We start from the raw sequence: 20,244 nt of genomic DNA, 5'->3' as shown, positions 1-20,244 counted from the left end.
TTAAATTGCAACAAAAGTAATCACTAAATGCATGTATCAAAAAGGCTTATCTTTTGCATATAAAGCAGTCAAGGGGAAAAGGGTAGCATTATTTTATATAAGAAGCACTTTTTATGTGCCAAGCACTTCCCTTAGTGCTTTAAAACTATTAATTCATTTAATTCTTACAGCAACTGTATAAGGCAGGTACTATTATTCATCTTTATGTTACAGGTGAGGAAATGTGCCGCAATGGTTAGGTAACATTTCTCAAGGTAACACAGCTAGAAAAGGAGGGGCCAGGATTTCAATGCAAGCAGTGTCACTCCAGATTCTGTTCTTAGCCACTACACAGTCCTTGAAAATTGTGATTATATTCATGCTAAAACATGTAAGAAGTTAGGAACAGCTATGGCTTTCTCACTAGACCTGAGGACCCAACATAATGATCTTATTTTTGTCCTTCTCTGTTAAACTTGGTCCTTCCTTATGTCCTGTACACCATCTGATTATCTGGAATACCTCCCAATCTCCATATGCTCCTTCTCCATCAGGACTCAGCTAAATGTCAGAGGTCTTCTTTGACTGTCTTATACATATATTTGAAGGAGCTGCACTCCAGCATTCCTGGTTACTCTCTATCCCACTACTTGTTTTAATTTTACTACATCCCTCCTCTAACTGAAATTAACATATGCATTTTTATATGCTGACTGTCTGGGTTTCCTCCACTAGAATTAAGCTCCCTGAGCTAGGGCCCTGTTTGCCTTTTCCCGTTTTTCCCAATGTATGGAACAGTGCCTGGCACATCGTTGTTGTTCAATGAATATTTGCTGAACTCATAAATGAAGGAAAAATACCAACATGCAACTAGCTTTTGTGCTTTGGAAGGAAGGCTCAGGTATCTTAAAATTCCCAATTTTTCAGCAATTAAGTTATATATATATATTTTTAATGGTTAAACAGTCTTTGGTTTGTGATTTGGAAAAGTGATGAACAGTTTAATGGATTTATATTTGGAATGAATGTGGGATTTCACAGAACCATTCAATAAACACGTGTTCTATACCTACTATATGTCAGCGTGTTAGCCACTGTGCTGGGCACTGGGGCTCCAGAGGTGAGGAAGATACTGACACTTTCTTTAAGAATTTCATATTAGCCTAGACTCTCTATACTTATCTATAGACTTTGTAGGATATGGAGCTAGAGGAAACCTATGGGTAAAAAGCAAACTAAGCCTTCACAGTCTTATCAACATCTGGCTATGCCGATCTCTGAATGTTCTCATCAGCCTCGTAAGCTGAATCCCACAGCTTTGGCACCTGGCTTGGGTTTATCACACTCTGAATTCCATTGCTCAGGGTGTTCGACCTCAGCCTGTCTCCTGCACTCTTCATGATCTCACTCCTTCACCTCCTCTCCACTTCCACAATCTTCGTTCTGTTTCTTACCCAGCAAATCCCACTTTTTGAGTTTTATTGCTCCCACCTTGCTGTTATGTTTGTCACTGATGTTACTGAAATCATTAACTTTTGTGGGGACTCTCTGCTCTGTCCTTTCTGGCTTTGCTTCCTTTTCTGTCCAAGCCTATGTGCCTGACTGAAGTCACTGAATTAGCTCCTCTACCAGCCTTCTCCTCCAATGACAGCTTTCTTATCTACTTGTCCTTCTATAGTCTTCCTCATCTCCCCTAATGCTGGTGAAATAACTTTGCTTACTCAGGGTAGCTACATTAGGAGTAATAGCTCCCTTCTCCAGCTGGACCTTTGACTCTGCTTAGCAAACATTTTGTGCCCCTGGTCACTGTCACAATTCTTCCACTTTCATAGTTACTCTGTGTTTTCAAAGTGAACATAAACAAACCTTGTCCAATGAAAACTTTATATTAATTTCTCATTTATTCCTTACAACAATCTTGTGAAATTATTACCATTGCCTTCAATTCAATGTGAAGGAACTCAAGTAGGGACTGTCAAGTGCCTTACACAAGGTCACACACTTGGTAAGTGCCTGAGATATGAATTCACTTTTGTCTGACTCCAAGTCCCAAGTTCTTGATCACAACACAGTACAATACCTCCCCTCCACACCCATCCTTTCCTCCCACTGGTTCACATAAAAAGCAATGCCCTTTTCAGGTCCAAGAATAAGAATTTACATTTTCTAATTCTTCCTTGTGTCTCCATTTTCCACTTTCTCTTCTAGACCTCAGAATTCTGGATCTGGGTCTTTGACTCTGGTCCACCTGTCTAAGGAACTCCCAGGCCTGGGCATGACAGTAGCCTCTCTGAACATCAACATTACCTGGCCTGTCAGTGCCATATGCTGCATAAACAACTCCAGGTGTGTCCTGCTTTGCCTAGAGGAAGAGCTCTTCCTTCTGCCCAAGGCTTACTCCTCTCTAGTTCCTAACTCCTTCCAATCTTGTTCCTCATCTCCTGAGTTGTCCCTTTTCTCTTACTTTCTCCCACTCTCACATCGGTTATATCAGCCTGTAATCACTCTCAAGTCACTCCTGTCTAAAAAAAAGAAGAAAAGCAAGCATCAACCCCACAACCTCATGTTTTCCCAGTCTCACCTATTTCTTTTCCATCATTGCCAGATTCTTTAGTTTTCTTCATTCACATTCTCTTTTTGTCATGTTCCATTGTCTTCTTAACCCACAGCAGTCTGACGTCTGTTCCCTTCCTCGAATGATCTAAAATGTCTTAACTATTAAAGTCAACAAAAACAACTTGATACCTCGTCTCCCGTCAACATCTTACTTGAACTTTGTTCTGTTTGATTCTACCAGCCTTTCTCCTTAAAACCCTCTTGTCCCTCGGCTCTGGAAACATTTTTCTCTCCAAGTTCTTCTTTCACCTTTTATGCTGTTCCTTCTGTGTTTCTTTCACTGACTTCTCTTCCTCTTCCCACGTCATAAATGCTGGTAATCCCTGGATTCCTGCATAGGCCCTTAGCATTTCTCATAGTTCACATGCTTTCTGCGGGTATTGATCTTGCTCCTGGTCCCATTATCTGCAAGATGTTGACCCCTCGGCGGGTTCCTCTAGCCCCCAGTTCCCTCCCTCATGCCAGAACTGTACTTTCTAACTAACTACCACTAGAAAGAAGCACAGACACCTCAACAAAGTCATTATCTTCTTCTCAGACTTGCCCCCCTTCCTCCATTGCTGGTCTTGGTTAATCATCCTTTTACCCGCTTCACCTGAACATTTCTTAACCACCCCCCTTTCCTCACAATGCACAACCACAAGGCACACGAATCCTAATTCCAGAGCGAGCTCCACCTTCTCCGTCTCATGACCGTAACCTCATTTGAGCTTTTATTTTCTCTCACCTGAATTCTTACCCCTCTTTTCTCTGCAGCCGGTCAAAACCTTTAAAATTCATTCTCCACATTTTGACTTTTTTTTTTTTTTCCCTAAAACACAAACCTCACATTATTTCTTCTGGGCAACCTGTTTCCTACAGGATGATGTCGAAATCCCTCCATGAGGTACAGAGGCTCCTTTCCACCATGCCCCAACTGTCCTCAGTTCCATTCATTCCCCCATTCTTCCTCATACCAGCCATGCTATATCCATGGCAGTTTCCAAAATGCAACATGTTTTCACAGCTCTGTACATTTGCATGTATCCTTTTCACCTGGAATACATTCATCTCTCTCTTCAATTCACCCTGCTTGCCTACCATCTGCCCTAATCCCGCTTTTTTCATGACCTAACTCCAAAAAAAATCTCCATTAGGCTCTCCTTTACCCCCGCAGGCATAGCACTCAATCCTTCCCACTATTTCTCCTACTTTGAAATACATTTTGTTACAACCCTTTTTGTCATCCACCCATTGTGACTACTTTTTGCTGTGTCTCTTTTCTTCAGCTGTGCAGAGAGCTGGATTTATCTTAATCTTCTTTATTTTTGCAGAATCTAACAAAGTGGCCCCAAATAAGTGTGCAACAGATAAAATTTGTGAACTATTGAAACAATTTAGAAACTGTATGGAGACTTACAATGGAAAATATCCGGATTTATTCTAATGCATTAATAAATAAATATAAATATAAATAACATTTCAGAATGATAGTTTACCAAATGAGAAGTACATAAGAAGCTAAAGGCAATATTTCCATTTATGCTGACTTTAAGTATGAACTAATCTTACAGCACAATCAAAGCAAATAATAGAGATTTGTAGTGAATTCAGAATTATGACAGAAAAAACTAGTTATTTGAGTAAAATTAAAGCAAATAAATATAATAACTTTAAGAAAACTAAGATAAGTAGGTAGAAGACTGTGTAAAAATGGTCCTAATAAACACTTCATTTTTCACAAATCTAAAGTAGAAAGACCTAGGTCTGAAGAACAACTTTAGGGACTAGGGGCTATTAGAAGGGAAAATTATCAGTATTTAAGTGATAAAGATTAGAATAAGTAGTTCAGAAAGCTTGTAGGCATTATTTGGAAGACAATCAAGGTTTTATTCAAGAAGTCTGAAGTTAAAGAATCCTTTAATAGAAAACATATTTCTGATTCTACAGCTATAAAACACACAAAAAAGTCTGTTAATGAACTTCATGATGCCAATGGATCATATCGTACATCATTATAAAATAAACTTTAAAAAATTGACTAAATATGGATTTAAATCTAAGAATGTGCATATCACATCTCTTCTGGGGTAAACTTAAACTAGAAATGACTGGATTTTTAAAAAATATTTAAATAGAATTATTTAAATGTTACCGCTTTGGGACAATAAGACATAAAATGCTTTTTGTTGGAGCAATGTGAAGCCATTAAAAATTGATCCTAGGTCTTGTCCACTTCTGATTTTTATTATTCTCTTAGTCCAACTTCACTATTTCCCAATAATAGCTAACAGAATATTTTCTGTATAATATTTTTTCCTGTGACTTAGATTAAACCTTTGGGATTAAGTTTCCCATTTTTCTTTATGGGATATTTGGGGTCCACAGTCTTTTAATATATATTAAGAAAATATCAAAGGCCAGATGCTCTTTTGCTTGATGGTAGTTTCCATGATAAAGACTGGGCACATCTGTAGACAATAAATCATTGGGCCACTCATGTCCTTATTACTAGATGTGGTTAAAAAGAAGAAATGAAACTCAGATTTTAGAAAATAGATTAACTACCATTATTTATTTTGGATTAATTGCTACTCTAGAATATAGACTCAGATTCTCCTTATCATTTTGAAACGTGAAACACAAAATCTGTTTAGAGGAATTAAGTTTTATCACATAACTGGTTTTGAATCTAGAAAATCACTCATGAAGGAGGGCAAAACTCACTTATAAATTCTCATTTGGGCAAAATGATTTAGGAAGGAGTGCTGAATGGATATCTGATCTTATTAATGTCTAAAGTATGGCCCCTGTCAACATAGAAGAGGATACTTTGATTATAAGATGTGGGTTTTATGTATATGAATATAAATGATGTTAATAATAACTGAAATTGTTTCTACAGTGAAATTTCTCAGCATATTACATGACCAAATCAAACCAGATTGTCTGAAAAATGAACCTTTCTTAGTGATTTGGGGCACTATAATGTATGCTTTTTGTCTGCTCGATTTGAGGAAAAAGTATTCTTTCCTTTTCAAGAAATGAACAGCTATTGTTTTTATTTCTACATCAAAATCTTGCTAGAATAAATATAATGGCTTCTGCCGAGTCTACTTTTGTTGTATGCTGATATTGTTTTACACTTATGTTACATAAAAAGCTAATTTCATTCTGCAGGATAAATAGCTTTGGCACAATTCTGATGTCTCAGGTGCCTCCTCAGAGTCTCTCCTTAGACTGTCGTTCACTCAGTCCTCTTCAGCTGTCCCTGATGACCAGCCCTGCTTGGGCCATACAGACAGTCCCACCTCTTGAGGATGACCAGTCACCTTCTTGAAATGCCAGGCCCTCCCTCCAGGTTGCTAGACTGCAGATGGGCTTTCGGCTTCTGCCACCACTTCCAGAACTGGATGAATTGCTGCATTGCAGGGTGCAGGATCTGGCTTTTTGAGTAGCCACCCAAGGTGGGGGTCAAGGTTCCTGTGATGCAGGCAAGTGAAGACTCTGGGTGGGGAACTTTAACCAAAGAAAAGCAGGAAGTGGGAAGAAACATGGCAGATAAGTTTCTTCCCTTCTTCATTCCCTTCCTCCCTCAGATTTCTTCAGGCTTTCACCAGCCTATTTGCAGCAACTTTCCAAGAAGAGCAGTGCATCTGCCAAGTGACGTTCCCTTTCTCTCTGAGGCTCACCGCAGAGTGGCAGCTAGCATGTAGCTCTTCCCCCTACTACTTCCCATCATTTCCTGTCTCACTTCCTTTTTACCTCACTCTCTGTGTCCTGGATTTGTATGCCCTAAATAAAGCGTGATGCTTAATTCAAGCTTGTTTTCCAGAAAACCAGGGCTGAAAGAACCAGTGTTACTCTACAGTGGCAGAAATGGATAGTTCTCCACCAAAATGCATAATGTATTCCCCCTTCGAGTGTCTAGATTTGTCACTGGGAAGCAGCTCGCCAGTTGGACATGCCAATTCCCCCCAGCTCCCTTTGCATCAAAATGTGGCCAATTACTCATTCTCATCACTGGAATGTGAGCAAAAATGATGTAAGACATTTCTAGGCTAAGGCTCTTAAATACCATGCAGACATTTCCCACATTCTCTTTACCCTTCCCATATCTGCCACTACTCTTAACCACTGTATTCTTTTGCTTCGGGTAGTAATAATAACAACAACAATAATAAATGTAATTAAAATTAATTATGTTTGCTAGGTGCCAAGGCACATTGCATCAATTTTCTTACACATACTTCTGTGAGGTAGGTTCTCATTAACTTCATTTTGCAGTTGAGATAACCTAGGATTATAGCAGCAAAATTAGGGATTCCTAGCCCAGGTGGTCTGACTTGAAAGCCCCTGTTTTTAACCTAATATGATTTACTGCTTCCCAGAACATTTCAATTTAGTAGTAAATTTTAGGACTAAATACATATATTCTGTAAATTAAAAAATGCACTCTGGGGTAAAAGTTCATTTTATTGTAGAGATATACAAGCTCTGAAACAGATGCATTAAAATGACCAAAATGATAAACCACAGAGAGTCAAGCCTCATAATTAAAATAGCTTTCTGAGAGAGCCTAAGGTGAGGTTTATTGAGGGACAGTAAGCTGCTATCCATTTATAAAGCATCCTATCAATTTCATAGATTTTTGTAGTTATTAAAAATTATGTAAGATACAGAATTTATTGTGGTTAATGGCCAAATCTTGAGAAAATTATAACTAGAGAACATAGCTTCATTTATAGTAATATTGATCACTTGATTTCATTTTTTTTCTTACAAAGTTTATGTTAATAAAACACTGGAATTCAATTTCCTTTTTTCTTCCTTTATTTCCATTTCTACCCATCATCCTCCAGATTTGGATGATAACTTTTTTTTCTAATTCTTAAATATATGATGAGGCCATATGATGGTGCAGTCTATGGCTACACTAATAAACTGCACCAATGATAAACATGCTGACTTTGCAAAAGCACTATCATTATGAACATTAAAATATTAAACAAAGGTTTAAAAATGTCTTCATTAGGCTAAGGTTGGTAGATCCATTGTTTGCCTCTCCATTTTTCATAATCTTCTTTAGCAGGGATCTGAATAAGGGCTCAGTACTCACTCATTCCATATTCATTTTGCACAGAATACTCAATAATTCATGAATAGCTTTCTGATTGAAACTATTTTCATCTTTTTGCCAAATCACATTATTTTACTCACATAAATAAGTTCATTTTGTTGTTAAAGTCATACCACAGAGACTGAGCATTAGATGTATTGCATTATTTAATTAATGTTGTGTTCATATTAATACTCTGTTCATTATTCACATCAGAAGTAAACAATATTAAAAAGTAAACAAATTATTTTAATGAGGCCCTTTATACCACTTCTTTTTTGCTTTAAAGGTTATAGCTGAATGAGTGGTTTGGAAAAGTTAATAGTTCATTAAATGCCTTGGAAAAGTTTTCTGTCATTAGGAGTAAAATTTTTAAAATGCCGAACTCATAGAGAGTAGAATGGTGGTTACCAGGGGCTGTGCAGCAGGGGGAAAGGATGTGGGCAGATGTTGGTAGAAGGGTGCAAGTCTCAGACAAGAGCATTAAGTTCAGGAGATTTATTTTATATTATGGTGATGCTGGTTAATAATGATGTATACATGAAAATTGCTAAGAGTAATTTTAAATATTCTCACCGCAAAAAATGATAAGTATGCGAGGTGGTGGATATCTTAATTAGCTTGATTAAATCATTCCACAATGTATGTCTGTGTTAAAATACCACGTTGTACCCCATAAATATACAAGTCATAAAAAGTAAAATCTGCCAGTTGTTGCCTCTGATTAAAAGTATTAGTACAATGTAAAGTGAAAAACATTAAAGAAACAAAAATAAAAATGTCTCCCACACAATCAACATGTAAGCTTTATATTGAATATACTGACTTCAGAACGCACAGTTTTAGGGGAGACATATATCCTAAAACATTTATAATACTTTTGAATTTATGTCAAAAGTGACACTAAGTTTTTTGAGCAGTCTGTGAATCATATAATAGAAATAGTGTGTCTCAACCACCTTATTGGAGAAAGTGAGTTCCACTCGGTCTGATTGTTGGTGGATGTGCAGACAAGAGAAACTTCTCAAATCAGAAAGACTTTACACAATGTGTTCATTATAGTAGGGCATAACACTGAACAGATGTTCTGGAGTCAATGAAAACCCTCCAGGTTTGCTACCGGTACTCAATGATGTGCTGCCACAGCTATGTCTTGGGAAAGTATATTTTAATTTCTCCTTAGAAGAATTGCCCTGCCTGTTCTCTTTGGACTAGAACTTTAGGAATGACCATATTGTTAAAGGTCAAAGACATATAAGAATATCAAAATACCTTTCCAGGGAAATGATGCTCTGTGATTTACTAAATGCATTAAGCCATAACAATGACAAACTGAGCTTTTTACTATTTTTCCTATCAATAAGAACACAGGCCTTATTGCTCTCATCTCTTTGCATAGGTTTTTGAACATGTTTCTCAGATAATTTAGCAGGCCCTACATGTTTTCTTTTAATTGAAAATATTTTTTTAAAAACTTTATTTCCTAAACATTTCTCTGAAAACTTGGAGTCTCTCTTAATTTGAGGCTATTTCATGTTGGTTACAAAGGGCTCTACATTGCCTACAGAATGAAATCACCTCTTCTCACAATCCTGTTCAAGGTCTTTCATAAGCTGTTTCCACACTGACTTTCTAACTGAATTAGACTGCTTGCTGCACCACGGTGCTGTTTCTCAACTTATTTTGAGACAATCCCTCACTGGTACTGCTCCCAGGCATCTTGAAGAGGAAATACAAAATAGTCTGGACTGGGGCCTATTCGTTGTAGGTCTCAGAGAACCTCCATTTTCCCTCCATTACAATGTTTTCAAGAGCAGTAACTAGCACACAGTGTGTGGGGGAAGACAAGAGACCAATACATATCTGTAAAATAAACAAATTAAGGATTTATTTTCCCATATTTTACCATTGCTTACTCTTTTATTTCTACATCAAATGTCGTTTTTCCTCATTTCTGCTTTAAAAATTCTATTCATCCTTCAAAAAATTTGCTCAAATGTCACTTTGTCACTTCCTCCATGAATAAAGTTAGAATCCTTTCCAGCTAGAAGCAATTACTGTCTCCTCTGAGTTACCACGAAACTAACCCACACCTGTGTTCACGCCATTTAGAAAAGCTACCAATGTCCAATTTTTTTTTTTACTACAACTATCTAATTAATGGGCACACTTTTTATTTGTTTCTAGGCCCTCAAGAGAAGGGTCTCAGTCTCATTCATTTTTAGATCTCTTAGAACACTTATCATAGTGACCTAAACAAGATGTTGAATCATATTTGACATAATAATAACGAATAATAATGTTTGAATAAACAAAGAGATACATAGGCTGAGCATTACTTGCAATGACAGTTTTCCTGGGAAAGAATCGCCTGTTATTAAATCTATGGTTCTACAACGTGTTTTCTTATATTTTTTATCACTTGAGTCATGGTTTATTATAATAAACCTATATATGATTCTGTCTCCTCTACCATATTATAAGCACCTAGCGAGCAGGAATCATATATTATTCATCTGGATATGTCTGTTATTTCTAGGATTAAAACAAAACAAAACAAAACATTATGTGATGCCTGGTAAGTCATTAATTGTTCGTAGAAAAAATAAATGAATGAATGCTTTAAATTACAGAGCTTCTCGTCCATGATGCAATCTAACAATGGGTTTTGTTTAACCAGGCACACAATCTGCCACATACCACTCTGTCAGGTGCCCATCCCACACATCAAGCAGAAGGTGTAAAATCACAAGGTATAGCAGGTACCAAGGCCACAAGTTGCAACTGAAGGGCCGGAGTCAATTGAAATACTTCACTGATACTAAATTAGGTAAGTTTATCTGAAAAATACAAGTGTGATTCAAGGCTTCAGAAGATAAATCAAACTGACAACTTCTGTCTCTCTAGTACTCTCTAGCACCAGACAAACAAATAACAATATAAGTGCTTTGAGGCAAAAGTTTTTGTTCCTGCACTAAATCAGATGAAGCCATGATCCTAGAAGAATCAGCCTTCTTTCTTGCTTTGGCCCCACAATAGGCCTGGTCTTTTTAAGGCACATAACATTGGGTCATGCTGCTGTTCAGTACATGTTTGTTAAAAGAATAACATGGTAGGTTATTTTGGGATAAAGATGTCTGGAGAATACTTACACATCTTATTAAAGATTTGCTCCTGGTAGCAAATCTCAGCCCATGGCATTCTCCTGAATCCTTTTCTTTTATCCCATCTTTCAACCAAACCAAAAATTCATCTCTCTTTTTAGCACACAGACCCTGCCATTCTCAGTTTCATACCATTATTCATGTTTTTCATTCTCTTGCATTCCCTGCCCACAAATCTCCACATATTGAAATTATAACCATCCTTCAAGGCCCAATTCAAATCTTCACAGATGTGAGCACTCCCTCCTCTAAACCTCAAAAAAAAAAAAAAAATATCTACTATGTTTCTTATTTCATCTTACCCTATTTTTTGGCAGAGATTTTTATAAGGCAAAGACTATATCTTGATTATATCTCTATGCCTTATATGTAGCCCTAACGAGCAAGCTGTTCATTGTAGAATTTCAATACATATTCTTATGAAGTCTTTTCCCACCAAGGCTTATATAAATAGCACAAACTTGATTAACCAAATGCATACTTAAATTAAAGTGAGGTAGATTGTAATGAGAAGCTATGTTTTTTGGATCAACTCTCCCACTGAAAACAACAAAAATTCTGGATAAAATATTTCTTTTAAAAATTACCTAAAAAATTTGAAAGCCAGAAAAGACAGTGGAAACTGCCACAGTAAATATTTGTTGTGAATGGGAATCTGAACCCAGAGAGGGAAAAATTCAGTAACATAACTGCATTTTTACTGAGGTCATTTGTCTATACTACGCATTTGAGCTTTGGTCAGTCAACCTCATGGAATAATGGAACATGGTCCTGCCCATGGTCTTATTAAAGGATAAGGAAGAACTAATATTAAATGCATTCCTTTTCTCCAAACCCAAAGGAATATAAGGAGGACTGCCTTGATAGATAAGCAATGTAACAGAAGGAAAAAAAAGAGTTATATAATGATGAATATGCTAATTTTCCTGATTTTGTCATCATACTTTGTACACAGGTATTGATATACAACTCTCTACCCCACAAACATGTATAATCAATTTTGTTTCAGTTAAAAAAAAAAAAAAGTAAAGAACAATCCTGTCCCTGAGAAGTTGTAGCATAGGAGCAGCTTTCCTATTATGTAAACATAACCTGAGATTTTTATACTTTTAACTTAGTATTGAGGTAATCAGTCACTGGGAATGTTCCTGACCCCTTGAAAAAAGTGCAAAACACTCTGGAGTTGTGCACATTTATCTTAGACCTCAGAGAACTTCCTGTAATAGTATTTCAATAACAGTGATTAGAACACAGTCAAAGATAATCAGACACACAAGGAAACAAAGCAACATGAATAAGAACCAGCAGAAACAGACTGACAAACTTCAGATGGTAGAATCCCAAGACACAGATTTTAAACAGCTATGCCTCCCGTTTTTAACAAAATAAAAGAGAGTCTTGAAAATACCTGTAGGAAACAATTAACTGTAACAAATGACAGTATATTAAAAAAAGTAACAAACTTCTAGAAATGAAAATTACAATAATTGAAACTAAAAGCTTCATATTTATCACAAAAGGAGACTGAATTAAAGAACTAGAAGATAAATAAAGAGAAATTATTTGCAGTGCAGCTCAGAAAGACAAAAAAGATAGAAAAAAGAAGAGGTAAAATAAATGGAAGATATGGTGAAAAAATTTAACATAGGTTTAACTGGAGATTTAGAAGGAAACAAGAGGGAGAATGTAAAAGAGGCAACATCTGAAAAGATGGTAGCTGGAAATTTTCCAAAATATATTAATGACAGTAATAAACAATTTCATGAAGCAGTAATCAAGGCAGAAAAAATAAAAAGAAATTGACATTTGTATGCATCATGGTAAAACTGGAGAAACAAGGTAATGGGAAAATATGAGCAACCTGAGAATAGCCGTTCTACTAACAGGTGACTTCTCAATTTCAATAATGGATGACAGAAAATAGTGGAATGGTATGTTTGATGTGCTAAAAGAAAATGACTGCCAACCCAAATTTCTATATACAGAGAAAATATCTATTTCCAGAATGAGAGAGAAATACAGACTTTTTCAAACAAACAGACATTGAGATAGACTGTCACCACAAGACCCTTAATACAGGAATTTCTCAGAATATACCTCAAGCAGAAGAAAAAGTGATGCTACAGGGCAAAACTAAGAAATAGGCAAGAAAAAGGCAAGACTTGAAATTTATTTCAAGAAGAAGTAGATAGCAAAGGACATTGTAAATACTGGTTAAATATAAAACAACACTGACTCTATAAAAGAGAATAAAAAATGTCAAGTGGTATTTAAAAAAACACTAGACAAAAATAACATGGAAATTAGGAAGGGAATAAATGGATTAAAAGTATTCTACGATAATATCTTGGAAGAGGGTAAAGGATTTGACTAGCTTCAGTCTTTGATAAGTATCAACGTTGTAATCCTCGGCTAACTACTAACAGAACAGAAACAAAGTGAATCACTCTCAAACTAGTAGAGAAAAAAGTGAAATGAGAAAATATTAAAGGACAGAAAAAAACAAGACATATTTAGCGAAAGAAGCAGGAAGCAAAAGAAATATACACTGTGATCCATTTATATAAATTCAAAAACAAATTAAACTATATTTTTAAGGGATCTAGTTCCAGGTGGGAAAATAATGAAAGGCAGTAAAATAATGACTATAATGCTGATTAGTGGCTAATTCTAAGGGAAAGGAGGAGCTTTGATGACAAAGGGACAAATGGCAGGCAGTGGGTTTCTGGAGGGCTGGCAGGGTCTATAGCTTGTTCTGGGTGGTGCTTATGTAGGTGATTGATTAAAAACTTAAAATATACATAGGCTTTATACATTTTACTAAGAAATGGTTTCTACATTATTTTACAATGTTCATTTTAAAATTTTACAGTGAGCTACCAATCAGAATATATATGTTAAGAATATGAGAATATGGACATATCCTTTCCTTCATAATTCAGGAAATCTGGATCTAGAAATACCAGTGGTTTTCAAACTTTCCTCCTCATAGGAGAGCCAGCCAGTCAGGATCAAGCTTGCTCTGGTTTGAGGTAATGTGAACAAAATAGAGACCATGTACATAGACTTATAATGGGGACAGTTTCCTTCCTTGGTAAAGACTGTCTTATTCTGAGATTTTATCCTTTCTAGATTTTGGATTGCAGTATTTTATAATGTCCTTTCTGTTATAAAATGATAATTCTAGCAGATGGTCAATTTCTATCTAATGTCCTTATTGAAAAACAAAAACAGAGATGGGTCAGTCCCTCTTTTCCTTTAATAGGTCATTGAGGAATCAGAGCCGATAAATCTCTAATTCATCCACAACAGTGAAGAGACACTGTGCCTACTTTCAGGGGAAGTCTCCTTTGATAAAAATGTAACTTATCCAAGGTATGGACTGAATGTTTATGTTCCCTAAAATTCATATGTGGAATCCTAAACCCCAGTGTGGTGGTATTAGGAGGTGGGCCTTTCAGAGGTAATCAGATCATGAAGGTGGTACCCTCATAAATGGGATTAGTACCCTTATACAAACATGAAAGTTTACTGTCTCACTTTCTGACTTCTGCCATGTGAAGATACAAGGAGAAGACTGCCAAATGCAAACAAGAAAGCAAGCCCTCACTAGACACCACATTTGCCAGCGCCTTGATCTTGGACTTCCCAGTCTCCCGAACTGTTAGAAATAAATGTCTGTTGTTTAAGCCACCCAGCTTGTGGTATTCTGTTATAGCAACCTAACTGAATAAGATAGATATGAACGGAAAGAACTTCAGTGAGAAAGAAAGGTAGCCAAACAAGGAATGCGGAATCAGGCACAATATTTGGTGACATGTTGTATCAAATGTGAAAACAGTAAGAGTAAGAGATCATAGAAAAAAGTGGGAGCTCCAGGAAACTATCTATAGACTTACAGGAGGTTACGTCTAGACCCTTAAATGGATGGATGGCTTCATTTTCAGTCTTAGTCAGTGCTCAGACATGACATTTTATGCTGCCTATGCATACATATTTCTCTTTTTGAAGGCCATTCATGATGAAGTTCCTTGAATTAATATACGCTCTTCTATAAATTTCTGAATCAGTTCAGGTATGAAACCAATACAGTGTAATAATATGTTATAATTATACTATATTCAAAGTTATGTACTATGGAATATAATATATTTATATATTTTAGTACAGTATGTTATAATAGAGTATTATAATAATTATTTTATGGCTATAATGTATTTTTTTCTTTTTATCCAATAATTTTATTTATTACTATTTCTGTTGGCAAACGTCACTATACCCATTTTACAGGCGAGGGTTCTGAAGCTCAGGGAAGTAAGAACTTTGTCAGCTACTAAGTGGCAAAAATAAAATTAAGTCCCCTGTGGTCCAACTTCAAAACTCTGCTTTTAGCTAATTTGTTGCTTTGTCTTACCAGTGCACTAACATTCAAAGGTCATTTGTATAAAGATTAAAATACCATTTACTCTTTTAAATCACATTCATCACTCAGGCAGCTTCTACTGACCCCTTGGAGTAAAGAGCAGACTTTTTCCCAGAAGCACAATGAATACCACCAAGACATGTCTAAGGGGGTGCAAGGGAAATTCAGAAACTTGAGCATAAATCTCTTTCAAAATAAAACCACAGCATCTTTAATCATGGCCTGGCAATCATCATATCGTTTCTCCAGGACTGGAATTGGTAAATGTGGGCAATCCCACCAGGCCCTTAATACTTGGTTAGAAATGAATCCAAGAAGTTGACTGGCAAGACAATTCATGCAGTACAAACGTGAACCTGTAATTCTCTTCCCCATTACCACAAAACACAGTTCCTGCCCTGAATTCACTCTGAAGACAGTGAGTGCTCGGGAGAAACTATCAGAGCCAGAAATAATAAATAGAAACTGCCAAAAAATGTTAACAGATTTTTTTCTATTGTCAATTTACAACAATTCTGAAGGTTGAATTGGAGGCGTGTAATTAGTGAAGTAACTTGCAAGGATTGCCTACAATCTAAAAGGGAGTTTTCTTTTACCTGTGTAAAATTAAGCAGCTGATAATCATATCTCCCAGTAGGAGGAGATTAAAATAATAAAATAAAAATAAATCACACGCTTTAGAATGGAATCTAATCTCTTCCTATTATCCCAGCACATTCTCATAAACTGCTCCAATGGAATTCTTCTCACTCAGCAAGATGAAGATCATCTCCTCAGCAGCTAAATTCAGCAAGGCAAGGGACTTGCCTCCCTTCCTGACTTCCCCCTTAGAACTCATTCAAAGGGAAGACAGAGGACCTACAAGTGGATGAGGGTTGTTTTGTGCCTGGCCCTTAGGGGTACTTTATTTTTCTTAAAAAGATTATCTCAACGTTACTGTAGCCAAAAAATAAAAACAAAGCAAAATCCTAAAGCAAATTTCTCAGGCAGTTTAAATTAAAAATACAACGGACTGAGATATATTTTTAATTTATTCATAATTAGTTTACAGATTGGATTGCACTGAGACTCCAAAATCAGCAAGCCACTTGGGGATAAAGGGTATTGCAATTATCAGGATCAAGCCAAATGCTACCTTTTGTTCTTACTAAAATCTCCTCCTTTAAAAAACATCTCCTAGCAAATGATTTTCTATTTTCTATTTAAAGAGGATTACATAGCAAACACGACTAGTGGATGGAGAGCAAAGAACTTTCCATCGTTTTAATACCTGCCAAATATAAATTAGTTCATTGTGGTTAACTCCTGCCAGGCGACCCCTTTCCCTGTCGCCCATCAGGCCAATGGGCTGTGGCAGGTTGGTTCCTGCCTGGAGTCCTTCCTAATCAGGAGGCTGTCAGATATGTTGCCTGCCCACTGTCTCCTACATCTTGTGGCAGCTCTTGTGTTTGGGCAGCAAGGTTTTGAGCTTGAATTGCTCCAGTAACTAGCTCTGAATTGCTCCTACTTACTATCACTGTCAAAGCTCTGTAGGCATATGTGAGGCCCTCCTTCGGGTACAATGATATAACCCCACAAATTTCACTTTGTAATAACTACAGGATACAGAAATTGTATTAGCTCCATTAGATGGATTCATAGAAATATTCAGAAAGGTTAGCTGGATATAGTGAATGTCACAGTTAGACTAAGATAAAAAATCACTTTGTTAACTTGGAGTGTTTCCTCATTGGTAACACCCTATATTAAGATGCCATTTATAAACAGTTTATTATTATTTATTAATGTGTGAAGCACTTTATAGCATGCTAGATAACAACTTAAATTCATGTATTAAAGATGCACATACATGGTTTAATAGGATTTACGTCTTATAATATTCTTTAAAACAGCTTCCCATAGTCTCATCCGTTAAGCATTTATTACTAATGCATTTTATAACATACTTTATAATACATTATTTGAGCAAGTAGCTGCATTTAGTGATCATTTCATAAATAAGAATAAAGTATTTATAAATGGCACCTTAATTTAAAGTGTTACCTTCACATTACTAGATAGCTGCTCACCATTCATCTCATTTTGTGATTATTCTCCAAATGCACCACTTAATAAAACAGACACTAAGTTCTATTTTCCCTTCATCTGATTAAAAGTTTATTGAGTCATTTCCTCCATCCACTTTCAGATGCTGGTAGATTGGAGGCTTTAGTGTGATTTCTGATGAAACCAACTTTTAATTCAACAGTATTTTGAAAGGATAATAAGAGTAGAAACAGAGAACTACCTACCATACTGGACAGAGCCCGTTGCTTGGATTCTTTGTAAAATTCAATTTTTTGACTAGAAAGAACAATCCAGGAGGTAGACCAGTTTTTCCTTAGGGGGAAAAAAAGGGAAAAAAAAGCATTATCAGTTGAAGAAATTATTTATAGATACAGTGTGAGGATATGGAATGAGTAGGGACTGTCTTTATTTTTATCTAGTCTTCCTAAAACTCTTCGCTTTGTTAAAACCTATAGGTGGTATGGAATTTGGGTAATGATACATTCTGAAAATTTAAAAAGCATGACATTTATAGTAAAAGTTTCTCAATTTTCAATCTTTTTCAACTACTAAAACTCCAGTTTTTGTTTATCCCTAGGCTCTCTCCCATGAAATGTTTAAGTTTCTACAGCAAGCCAGTAACAGCAAAGTAAAAATAGGAATCAGAACCCCTTTCTGCATTGTTTCTTCTCTTCATTGTTTAGTATATTTCAGCATTTGAAAAACTAACCAGCTCATGTGTCATTGCTTAATTCAAAATATTTTTGTAGTGTTGAATCTCACCAAAAATCAAAGAAATGCAAATAAAAACAGTGATATGCTTTTTCACTCTTTGCCCAACAATTTTTCAAGGATTAAAAAAATGATACTATCTGGGATTAATAAGGATGCAGGAAATGGATTCTCTCATACACTATAGTTAAGAGTATAAACTGATACATCCTTTCTGGAGTGCAATTTGACAATAAATAAATAAATATATTTAATCTTTAAAAAGGTTCAGTATATCTTTTAACAAAACATATTTATTCATATGAATTTAAATTTATCCTAAAGAAATAGTCCCACAAGTTGCTAAGGTGTGTGTACAAGAATAAAGTGCACCATTATTTGTTAATTCTGCACCTAAAATATGGAAAAACTAAGAGATTGGTTAAGCAAATTGCATATAACAGATTCATATAATGGAACAATGAACACTATGCTATAGAAGAATACTGATATGAGAAGATTTTAATGCAGACCATAATACAATATGTAGTTCATAGCAACATGTTTTGCTATTTACCTAGGACCGTCTTCACCCACCCAACCCGTTCTGATTATTAATTCCATTCATCAGAATTTCAAATGTTTCCTCAAATGTGCTTTTCATACTTCCTCACATATCACTTATGATAAATTAAGAAATAATTTTTGTAAATTTCACCTCTGTCTTCCCAATTAAAAAACAAGCCCCAGAATGATAGAAATAATTTTATCTTTACAGAGGTATCCCCAGTGCCTACTACAGTACCTTGGACAGAATAAGCACTAAATATATATTTATTGAGTAAATGATTGAACTTTGGCCTAGCAAAAAAGTCTGGATATAAAAGTAGCTAAATCAGGTGGTGAAATCACAGCTTTTGATTTTCTTTTATATTTCCTGGAATATACCAAATTTTCTGTATTGAGCATGTATTACTTCTGTAGTGAGAATATGTGTGTGTTGTGTCATAAAGGGTACTTTTACATAGATGGTAAAAACATTAAGGAAATTAATAGACATACATTTCTACCCATGATATCATATTGCTGCAGTTTACTTTGGTTTAACGTTCATTTCAAAATAGTTGAATTCAGTTTATAAAAGTGATAAAAAAAATTTACAAAAAGACTTCTTTCAGGTCAATAGAAAACCATACAAAAATATGTTAAATATGATTATCAAGATCTTTGTGTAATTTATTTCCACGTGCCTCTTAGAATCTAGGGGATTGATTGAAAGCAGAGCTTTGATTCAGTAAGGTTAATATTTACAAAAAGAATTAGGTTGCTCTTACATGCCTGAAGCTTTCTTAATGATACACCATGGTGTTAATAAAGAACAGGATAAACAGACACAAGAAACACAATGTGTATTTTCCAACATACTAATATGAACGATATGCCCTTGGACCTTCTTGTCTTCAAATGAAGAGTCAATTTTTCAATCAAATGATGAAAAGATGAAAAAATAAAAAGCCAGAAAGAAAACCACATAGCTGCTTTCCTCTGCTTTAGTGCTCATATCTCCTTTTAGGTACCAGAAACAGCAAAGAGAATGGAAGTAGCCATAGCCTTGTCTTTACACAGGTCATAATATTAGACGGCCCAGACAAGGAAAAGAGAACGACTGCTGGTCTAGACTGGGCATCTTTTATCACCACCCTTATTTTGACCATATGAGTTCAGGGAGTGTGGAACACCCGCACACGTGACAAATTCTTATTTAACCTGCCTGTTATATTTCCCACTGTGTTTTCCATCTTCTGGCAAGGACATCTTATTTGCTTCCTATCTATAGTAAGTCCTGGATAAATGGTTGTGATTTGAATCTGTTTCAGATGGTGATAGTTTATAGAACTTGCTGGCAAAACTCTCCCCTTCCTTAAACTTGGAACCGAATCTGGTTAGAACTGAAGTTGCATGAAATTCAATTATATCATTGTTCTCTATCAGGACTTTGAACTGCTGTGAACGGTGTCCCTGTTAGGTAAATCACAGGAACCAGTGAACAGGATGAGAACTGCAGGCTTGGAAACCTCCTAGTGGGAACTGCTCTGACACTTTGCATACAGTGCTACTTCGTTTTGAATTTATAAACTACAAACACTGTCTTCATTGTTTAAGAACAAAAGTTTTCCCAAGGGTTGAATTCTATTGCTTAAAAAGAA

General features: G+C 35.8%; 1 protein-coding gene across 1 annotated transcript in view; it reads right to left on the bottom strand.

Moving 5' to 3' along the window:
* ARHGAP15 (Rho GTPase activating protein 15) overlaps nt 1-20,244 on the bottom strand; it is a 563,492-nt gene that overhangs the window by 475,739 nt on the left and 67,509 nt on the right. Inside the window, exon 4 of the mRNA XM_063076301.1 lies at nt 17,572-17,659. Within this exon, the coding sequence (XP_062932371.1) occupies nt 17,572-17,659 (88 nt within the window). The remainder of the gene's footprint in view (nt 1-17,571; nt 17,660-20,244) is intronic.

This window comes from Cynocephalus volans, chromosome 1, assembly GCF_027409185.1.
Source record: "Cynocephalus volans isolate mCynVol1 chromosome 1, mCynVol1.pri, whole genome shotgun sequence".
Classification (NCBI taxonomy): Eukaryota; Metazoa; Chordata; class Mammalia; order Dermoptera; family Cynocephalidae; genus Cynocephalus; species Cynocephalus volans.
Note: the sequence above shows the minus strand (reverse complement) of the source record. Positions and strands in the feature narration are given on the sequence as shown.